The following is a 10,000-nucleotide window of genomic DNA, read 5'->3' as shown; positions in this document are numbered from 1 at the left end:
GGGTAGATTTATTTTAGATTGATTCTATCTAAATTGAATTTTCCTCTTTTACTGTCCGTAATCAAAGAGTTGGTGAGACTTCTTCCGGTATACCACCAAATTTTTGTGAATCCTTGGAGTCAAAATTATGACACGAATCCGGTATCCGGTAAAGGTAAAAAAAAAAAAGAAAAAAAAAAAACCAGCCTAAACCTAATTCAACTCAAATCGAATCTAATATTAGTCGCACGGATCTAAGAGCGCCTTAATTGTATGGATTTGTTGACACGTCAGAGTTTGAAAAACAAAGATCTTTTCATAAACATAATTTCATACAGAATCTATTAAATATATATTCAATATATATATAAATATATTATTTAGATTTAGAATAAAATAAATAGAATTTCCGAATTTGAAGGTTTTTTTATTTCTAAAATTCTAATACATATTAGATATTAGTTAGATATTCGAATTCCTTTTATTTTTATTTAGTATTTAGAAAAATAATTTCGAAAAATCCGAAATGAAGTGAAAACGAAAAAGTATTACTTGTTTTGGATTTGTATACTATTATACTATATAGTACTATATCGAAATTAAATCGAAATAAGTGTAATGTAAATAAAATAGGATTAATTCCAATTCCAATCATTAATTCCAATCAATAAATCTTAAAACGCAACATGGAAACACAGCAAACAAACGAAACTAGACGATTCGATCAAACGGAATTGTTGTTTTGACTAAACAAATAGTTGTGGATGACTTGACAATGACTTCCAGGTCGAATCGACTAATCCGATCTATTTTTCACATTCATAGGAGTTCGTCTATGTTTCTGCTTTACGAATATGATATTTTCTGGGCATTTCTAATAATATCAAGTGCTATTCCTATTTTGGCATTTCTAATTTCTGGAGTTTTAGCCCCGATTAGAAAGGGTCCAGAAAAACTTTCTAGTTATGAATCGGGTATAGAACCAATGGGCGATGCTTGGTTACAATTTAGAATCCGTTATTATATGTTTGCTCTAGTTTTTGTTGTTTTTGATGTTGAAACAGTTTTTCTTTATCCATGGGCAATGAGTTTCGATGTATTGGGGGTACCCGTATTCATAGAAGCTTTCATTTTCGTGCTTATCCTAATTGTTGGTTTAGTTTATGCATGGCGAAAAGGAGCATTGGAATGGTCTTAGTTCCTGAATATTCAGATAATAAAAAGACAGAAAAAAGTAAAAATAATAATAACATTGAGTATGAATTCCATCGAATTTCCCTTACTTGATCGAACAACCCAAAATTCAGCTATTTCAACTACATTAAATGATCTTTCAAATTGGTCAAGACTCTCCAGTTTATGGCCACTTCTTTATGGTACCAGTTGTTGCTTTATTGAATTTGCTTCATTAATAGGCTCACGATTCGACTTTGATCGTTATGGGCTGGTACCAAGATCAAGTCCTAGACAGGCGGACCTAATTTTAACAGCAGGAACAGTAACAATGAAAATGGCTCCCTCTTTAGTGAGATTATATGAACAAATGCCCGAACCTAAATATGTTATTGCTATGGGTGCGTGTACAATTACAGGGGGGATGTTCAGTACTGATTCTTATAGTACTGTTCGGGGGGTCGATAAGCTAATTCCTGTGGATGTCTATTTGCCGGGCTGTCCCCCTAAACCTGAGGCAGTTATAGATGCTATAACAAAACTCCGTAAGAAAATATCTCGCGAAATCTATGAAGATCGAATTAGATCTCAACAGGGGGATCGGTGTTTTACTACCAATCACAAGTTTTGTCTTGTACGCAGTACTCGTACTGGAAATTATAATCAAGGATTACTCTATCAACCACCATCTACTTCAGAGATTCCTCCTGAAACGTTTTTCAACTACAAGGGTTCACTATCTTCCCACGAATTAGTGAATTAGGTTAGGTAGGATTTTTTTACAGAAACAGAATAACAAACAACGAATTAATCTTCATAAATCAACGAATTAATCTTCATAAATTAGATTTCATCGTAAATGTGAAATACTTATCTTATACAAATTACAAATAAAAAAGAAAAGTGCGGGAGAGATAAAAAAGATGCAGGGTCGTTTGTCTGTTTGGCTAGTCAAACACGGGCTAGTTCATAGATCTTTGGGCTTCGATTACCAAGGAATAGAGACTTTACAAATAAAGCCCGAGGATTGGCATTCCATTGCTGTTATTTTATATGTATATGGTTACAATTATCTCCGTTCCCAATGTGCCTATGATGTAGCACCAGGCGGACTGTTAGCCAGTGTGTATCATCTTACGAGAATAGAGTATGGTGTAGATCAACCGGAGGAAGTATGTATAAAAGTATTTGCTCCAAGGAGTAACCCTAGAATTCCGTCTGTTTTCTGGGTTTGGAAAAGTGCGGATTTTCAAGAACGAGAATCTTATGACATGTTGGGAATCTCTTATGAGAATCATCCCCGACTGAAACGTATCTTAATGCCCGAAAGTTGGATAGGGTGGCCTTTACGTAAGGATTATATTGCCCCCAATTTTTATGAAATACAAGACGCTCATTGAATGATAAGAAACTAAATTACAACTTCGAATATTCAAGGAATATTTGCACATTCTCTTCTAGCTGAAACAATTGAGGTTTCATTCGTATTCTTATGGATAGGCTAATAAATAAAAAGAAAAAAAAGACAATACATCATTGAGATTCTCGATTTTGGAAGAGACTTCTTTATTGTATTTCGGACGAGCCGAGACAATAGGATGAACAAGAAGGGTTCTGTACCGTGAACTTTGTATCGCGCACATCACTTAGATGAACTCTAGAGAGTCGCATAGAAGGGAATGAAGAAATGGAATATGAAAGAGAATACAAAGAAATAAATGAAAGGGATCGAATTCTATTTGTACTGTTTGTACTGTAGCTGAGATGAGTCTTGGTTATTTCTAGCCTTGAACTCCTCTAGACCAGACTTTTGGTTGGGCCTTTCAACCAACTATTTTAATATTTTAATAAAAGATGTCCCTTTTAATAAAATATGTTTTATAAAATATGTATGAAGTATTACCATTCTTTTTGAATGTGAGGAGCCACAGTGTGAACAAATAAAAAAGAAGAGGAAAGATAAGCAAATTATTTCTTTTAATAATAGACACATTATAATATACTCTTTGCTTTGCTCTTTTAAAAAAGAGAAAAAAAAAAAGAGGGTTTACTCCCAGATACTTAGCTAGCTAAGTATCTATTATGTCGAACCATATCAATTAATTTGTTAATTTGTAGAGTAGATACTCATACAAATGAATCATATGCCAGGAACCAGATTTGAACTGGTGACACGAGGATTTTCAGTCCTCTGCTCTACCAACTGAGCTATCCCGACCATTACCGACGCATTATCCTCATAATACTAGATGACTTGGGTCTATGTCAATTAAAAATGAAAACAAAAAAACGAAAAGTATGAAATTAAAAGTCTCGAACGGAAATTTCTTGGATCTTTAAAAGGAAGACTTTGTAAATTTCCATATGAGTAATCATATGGATTATGAATCATTCAAATAGGTATTCCTTGCTCAAGAGATTTGTACGTATATCATATATATATCACAATATATCACAATATATCACAAGACTTGTGATAAGAGAACAAAATTCTGCTAGGATACGCTTGTAAAATGGCAAAGAATAGGATGAATGAGAAACAGAAGGAACTTTGAACCACTAACAAAAAGGGTAGGATAAAATAAATAGATAGCAAACGGACTTTTTGGGGTTGGGGATAGAGGGACTTGAACCCTCACGAGTTTTAAAGTCGACGGATTTTCCTCTTACTATAAATTTCATTGTTGTCGGTATTGATATTGACATGTAGAACGGGACTCTATCTTTATTCTCGTCCGATTAATCAGTTTTTCAAAAGATTTATCAGACTATGGAGTGAATGATTTGATTAATGAATATTCTATTCGATTCTTTCTTCAACGTGGAATCGATTCACAACAATTCTTTTTATTTTTCATATAAATAGATTTTGCATATAAAAAAAATACGGGTTCGGGTCGTCTTTTTTGAGATAGTTTTTCATTTTTTGAGATAGTTTTTCATTAGTATACCTATTCTTTTTTATTATTTATATAGGTATATCTTGCATCCTTTCTGGAGTTTCGATATAAGGATTCCTTTACCAACAGTCAACCCCATTTGTTAGAATAGCTTCCATTGAGTCTCTGCACCTATCCTTTCCTTTTTTTATTATTATTATTTTCGCTTGCTGAACCTTTGTTTATGTTTATTTTCGTAAAATAATAGGATTTGGCTCAGGATTGCCCATTTTTCATTCCAGGGTTTCTCTGAATTTGAAAGTTATCACTTAGTAGGTTTCCATACCAAGGCTCAATCCAATTAAGTCCGTAGCGTCTACCAATTTCGCCATATCCCCTTTGTGTCTTGAGATTAGGATCTCATTAGGATGCCCTCCCCCCTTTCCTTTCCCCTTTCTTTCATTTGTTTATTTTCTTTTTATCATTTGTTTATTTTCTTTCTTTTTATGCGATTTAGTAGATAGTGATTCTTATATCGTATCGAAGGGTCTTTCCCTATTTTATTTCTTGTTTGTTTATCTTCTTTCGTCTCTATTGGAGACCCATATTTATTTGGTCCAATCAGAAAATATTTTATCATTTCTGTATTCGCAATTCAATATGGATGGGTATTCCATAACATATATATGCCACTCTGACTCTCAGTTTTCTCGGTCAATTTGGTGGAATACTCGAACGGTCGATTCTTTTTTCGTCTTAGCTTCCGCCTTTATGAACTTTATGAATGAAAACAAAAGACAAAAGAAAGGAGTCTACCATTTTGAATGATCTGGATTTCATTTCTATTTCGAATTCGAAGATAATTCGAATTTTTTAGTCTAAATATAGATAATTAGAATAAATATAACATATAATAAATTAATATAATAAAATAGAATAGCAAAAAAAAATATAACTAAGATATAAAAAAGATATTTAATATATAGATAAATTGAATATATAGATAAATAAGAAATATATAACTATTTTTATAATTATTTTTATTATTAGAATTCATTTTTATAATTAGAATATAATTATAATATTAATAATATGTTATGATAAAATGAATTATGATTAAATTAAAATTGAATTTTTAATCTGATTAAAATATAATCAAATAGAATTAAATAATTAAAAAAATTTTTCAAATTGAAAGAAAATAGAATTATTCTATTCTTAATTAATATATTCTATCAACATTAGATTGAATATTAGATTGAATATTAGATCGAATCTACCATTATTTTAATTATATTAAATTTATAAATTATATTCGATTTATAATTAATATGTTATATTGTTATATTAAGTATGGCATTCAAAATTATAAATTCTAGTTTTTCTAAATTCTAGTCTATAATTCATATTAATAATTCATAGTAATTATGAATAACTAATAGATAGTTAATAGATAAGATCATAATAGTTTGCTGAATTCCTATGGATACAAAATTACTATTATTTGATATTTGAGCCCGCTTAGCTCAGAGGTTAGAGCATCGCATTTGTAATGCGATGGTCATCGGTTCGATTCCGATAGCCGGCTTTCCCTATTTGTTTGCTTTTTGACTTTTTTACATGATTTATAATGTAATGGAATTTTTTTTTTTTTTGAAATCAAAGAACATTGAAAAAGCTTTTTCCCCTTTTTTTTCTTTCCAAAGGTCAACAATCTGTTTATTATGTCGTAGAAACTTTCAATTAGGGATAAAATTTGAGTCTTTGTCTTTGCAGAAGAAAAGAAAAAAAGGAAACTTTTTGGTTTAATTTCTTTTTTTTTTTTTTTCTTTTTGGTTAAATTTATTTATATATTGAATATTATATTATATTCAATTTATTTCTATATTATATCTATTTTATATATTATATATTATTATTATATCTATTTTTTATTTTTATATTTTAATATTGATTGTATTGTTTGGTTGATTTTTTGTATACATTATATACAATACAAAAAGTATGGATATTGATCCAACTCATCTCATTAATATTTGTAGTACAATCCTTCAGTCGATTTCGCTTCATTTAGTTCAGTTTTAATTTCGGTTTATAAAATTTCAATTAAATTCAAATTAATAAGGAGTCCTTATGTCACGTTACCGAGGGCCTCGTTTCAAAAAAATACGCCGTCTGGGGGCTTTACCGGGACTAACTAGTAAAAGGCCTAGAGCCGGAAGCGATCTTAGAAACCAATCGCGCCCCGGTAAAAAATCTCAATACCGTATTCGTTTAGAAGAAAAACAAAAATTACGTTTTCATTATGGCCTTACAGAACGACAATTACTTAAATACGTTCGTATTGCCAGAAAAGCCAAAGGGTCAACAGGTCAGGTTTTACTACAATTACTTGAAATGCGTTTGGATAACATCCTTTTTCGATTGGGTATGGCTTCGACTATTCCTCAAGCCCGCCAATTAGTTAACCATAGACATATTTTAGTTAATGGGCGTACAGTAGATATACCAAGTTATCGCTGCAAACCCCGAGATATTATTTCAGCGAGGGATGAACAACAATCTAGAACTCTGATCCAAAATTATCTTGATTCATCCACCCATGAGGAATTACCAAAGCATTTGACCCTTCACACATTACAATATAAAGGATTAGTCAATCAAATAATAGATAGGAAATGGGTTGGGTTGAAAATAAATGAATTGCTTGTCGTAGAATATTATTCTCGTCAGACTTAAACCTAACTAAAATAACAAAACAAGGCTTCTGCCCCCTTTTCACCTGAGTTAAGGTTAAATGAAGACAGGGTGATGGGTTTGATTCGGGGATTTTTCTCCTATTCATGTATGATAAATCCGTAGGGAGATTTTCATCCCCTGTACGCTATTCCATATTAAAAAGGAATTGGGAATAGAGAATCTATCTAAAATCTATCTAAAGAAGGGTCTAATAGTATCTGTTCTTATTTGATACATTGTAGTCAGTGTAGTCAGTTACATTGGCGAATTAGGTGAAGGTGCGGAAAGAGAGGGATTCGAACCCTCGGTAAACAAAAGTCTACATAGCAGTTCCAATGCTACGCCTTGAACCACTCGGCCATCTCTCCTACATAATTATTATGGCCGATAACCCGAGCGAATAGCGAGTTATTCATATTAGATTGTTCGATAGGTACGAACAATATCAATTCTAACTAGAAAACTAGCTATAAAAATAGAATTCATCACTTTTTTTATCACTTTTTCTTTAGCCTCCCGGCTCGAATAATTTTTTTTTTAATGAAATGGGTCTGCTTTTATGTTATTTCGTACTGTACACTTCCTTTGTTTGTGAGATCATTTTATTTTCTCACCAGGGGTAATGAAAAGAGTTATAGAATGGATTGCTACCTATGCCTAGATCGCAGATAAATGGAAATTTTATTGATAAGACCTTTTCAATTGTAGCCAATATCTTATTACGAATAATTCCGACAACTTCAGGAGAAAAAGAGGCATTTACTTATTACAGAGATGGTGCGATTTGATTATTATTATATATATTAATATATATTTTACTTTATTTACTTTACTTTATTTACTTTATTTACTTTACTTTATTTACTTTACCGCTCTCAGTCTTAGTAAAAAGACACATTATTCAGAATAGAAAAAAAGACTATTGAAAACAAAAAAGAAATCTACGCTTGTTGAAGGTGAAGTTTATAAATAAAGCAATTCCTTCTGTCGTGTATCCCCGATTAATGCAACCTCAGATGCTTCAATTGTTGATTCGAGTATTGAGCGAAAGGTTACACCTATGGTATGGGTCTGTATTGTAGGTCAACCCTACTACACTAGTACCAATAGGCGGCATAGAGGAAGAGGCACTACACCTAGGAATCAACAACACGAAAACTTTGTTATTAATGATTCCTTTTCTTTATCGGGATCGGAACTAAGAGAAATGGTTGGGACAACAAACGTCCATCTTGTTCGTACTTTGGATACCCATATAACCATCAAAGATTGTTGAAGTGACTAATTCCTGGAAATTAAGGAGCGTTGAGAACAAAGAAATTGTTGAAGTTTACTTTTTTATCTAGTATGAACACGCTTGATGGTAAGAAAAGATCTTTTGCAAGAGGGTTGGCTAGAGATTTCTTGTAAAAACATTAGCCCCGCTCAGTTCATAATGACAATCTTTCGACCTTTTTTTAATTCCATGGATTATTCTCATTATGCACATAAAGGAGGAGCCGTATGAGGTGAAAATCTCATGTACGGTTTTGGAACGGAGAATTCTTTGAATCGAATGACGACCGTAACGGATGTCGGCTCAATCCGAAGGAAATTATGCGGAGGCCTTACAGAATTATTATGAAGCTATGCGACTAGAAATTGATCCCTATGATCGAAGTTATATACTCTATAACATAGGCCTTATCCACACAAGTAACGGAGAACATACAAAAGCTTTAGAATATTATTTTCGAGCACTAGAACGAAACCCGTTCTTACCCCAAGCTTTTAATAATATGGCTGTGATCTGTCATTACGTGCGACTATCTCCACTATAGAAATAAAAAAAGGAAAGAAAGAGCAAATACGCTAGTAAATAAATACGCTTAAATACGCTAGTAAAGAAAATACTAGAAAAAAAAAATAGGCTTTCTACATATTGCATCGTCCAAAAAACGATTTTTATCAGCTGTAACAAAAAAAGAAACTTCATAGAAGTCGAAATATGAAGAAATATATGCCTAGATACTTTATTCTATGGATAAAGATCTAATTGATAGAGGAAGCACCGTAAAGATCAATTAGCGAGGTTTTGGACCGATACAATAAATAAGAACTGCTTATTTATGTCATGATATGAGATAAAAATTAGGAATCAACTTATGTAATAGAGCCGATCCCCTAAGTTATTGAGCAGCGGTGTAGCATCAGATCCCAAAGACAGTAAGTCTTTTTTATGAGGAAGAAGGCTTTTTCAAGGATTCTATATAAATTTCTATATGATATGAAAACGAGATAGTTACCTTTCAGAAAAATCTACCGGACGAGAGTCCCGAAATGCCTATGCTTTATTTTTTTGAAAGGTGGGAGAAAAGATAAAACTTCTTATTAATTTAATCAAAATTCAAGTTTGAAACTCATGGAATTAACCCCTTTTGGTTAACCCGAGACAAATCGATAGATCTATGAGAAATCTTATTCATCTTATTCAATTGGATATATGGTAGGGTAAAAAAATGGGACACCAAAAGAATTGACTGCCGAGCCGTATGAGGTAGGAAACTCTCAAGTACGGTTCTAAGGAAAGGAATTGAACCGCCTATTTCGACCGGGGAGAACAGGCCATTCGACAGGGGGATTCAGAAATAGCGGAGGCTTGGTTCGATCAAGCCGCTGAGTATTGGAAACAGGCTATAGCGCTTACTCCTGGTAATTATATTGAAGCGCAGAATTGGTTAAAGATCACGAGGCGTTTCGAATAAGAATAAGAACAAGAGCTCTCTGTTTATTTATTATTTTAGGGTTATAAATTCGAATTAGAAATTCGAAAATTCTATTACTATTAAATTAATATTTAACTAGTAAAAAATATTAATTTAATTGTAATTGTTTGTTTTTGTTGGACCCATCGGTCAAATAAAACGGATCATTTCTCTCTCTGGGAAAAACCAATCAAAGAATTTCATTATATCCTTTCTAAAATCGTTCTATTTCGTCTGATATTTCGTTTCGTAAGGATAAGTAATACACGGATATAGCAAAATAAAATATATATTTTCTGCTTCTATTAAAACTAATAAAAACCCCTCAAATGACTAAATATCGATACTGGAGTATCCCTTAGTAATGAATGCTCACGCGATTTGGGATAGAGTAATATTGTTTGTTCTATCTATGTAAGACAAAAAAAACTCCATCTCGGAACTTCTAATTAAGATATGAATACAATACACTGGTTGCACAAAAAA

The 10,000-nt window shown here is 32.2% G+C and overlaps 5 protein-coding genes and 4 non-coding genes across 9 annotated transcripts; 6 read left to right on the top strand and 3 right to left on the bottom strand. All coding sequences in view use genetic code 11, as the record gives it.

The window, feature by feature from the left end:
* The first annotated feature begins 814 nt into the window (after positions 1–814).
* On the top strand, positions 815–1,177 carry ndhC (NADH dehygrogenase subunit 3). Its single transcript has one exon. The coding sequence runs from the start codon at positions 815–817 to the stop codon at positions 1,175–1,177; it is 363 nt and encodes a 120-aa protein (YP_009132944.1).
* A 60-nt stretch (positions 1,178–1,237) lies between these two features.
* On the top strand, positions 1,238–1,915 carry ndhK (NADH dehygrogenase subunit K). Its single transcript has one exon. The coding sequence runs from the start codon at positions 1,238–1,240 to the stop codon at positions 1,913–1,915; it is 678 nt and encodes a 225-aa protein (YP_009132943.1).
* Positions 1,916–2,075: 160 nt separating this feature from the next.
* Positions 2,076–2,552, top strand: ndhJ (NADH dehygrogenase subunit J). Its single transcript has one exon. It carries the CDS (start codon positions 2,076–2,078, stop codon positions 2,550–2,552), a length of 477 nt encoding a protein of 158 aa, YP_009132942.1.
* Positions 2,553–3,297: 745 nt separating this feature from the next.
* On the bottom strand, positions 3,298–3,370 carry trnF-GAA. Its single transcript has one exon. It is a non-coding gene; the product is annotated as a tRNA-Phe (tRNA).
* A 394-nt stretch (positions 3,371–3,764) lies between these two features.
* trnL-UAA lies at positions 3,765–4,429 on the bottom strand. Its single transcript has 2 exons — positions 4,393–4,429; positions 3,765–3,814 (listed from the first exon to the last, which is right to left on the bottom strand). It is a non-coding gene; the product is annotated as a tRNA-Leu (tRNA).
* Positions 4,430–5,546: 1,117 nt separating this feature from the next.
* On the top strand, positions 5,547–5,619 carry trnT-UGU. The gene has a single exon. It is a non-coding gene; the product is annotated as a tRNA-Thr (tRNA).
* Positions 5,620–6,164: 545 nt separating this feature from the next.
* Positions 6,165–6,770, top strand: rps4 (ribosomal protein S4). The gene has a single exon. The coding sequence runs from the start codon at positions 6,165–6,167 to the stop codon at positions 6,768–6,770; it is 606 nt and encodes a 201-aa protein (YP_009132941.1).
* Positions 6,771–7,051: 281 nt separating this feature from the next.
* Positions 7,052–7,138, bottom strand: trnS-GGA. The gene has a single exon. It is a non-coding gene; the product is annotated as a tRNA-Ser (tRNA).
* A 285-nt stretch (positions 7,139–7,423) lies between these two features.
* Positions 7,424–9,514, top strand: ycf3 (photosystem I assembly protein Ycf3). The gene is made up of 3 exons: positions 7,424–7,549; positions 8,342–8,569; positions 9,362–9,514. Exons 1-3 carry the CDS (start codon positions 7,424–7,426, stop codon positions 9,512–9,514), a joined length of 507 nt encoding a protein of 168 aa, YP_009132940.1.
* Positions 9,515–10,000: the final 486 nt, after the last annotated feature.

Source organism: Hibiscus syriacus, chloroplast, assembly GCF_006381635.1.
Source record: "Hibiscus syriacus chloroplast, complete genome".
NCBI lineage: Eukaryota > Viridiplantae > Streptophyta > Magnoliopsida > Malvales > Malvaceae > Hibiscus > Hibiscus syriacus.
This window is presented reverse-complemented; position numbering and strand designations above follow the sequence as displayed.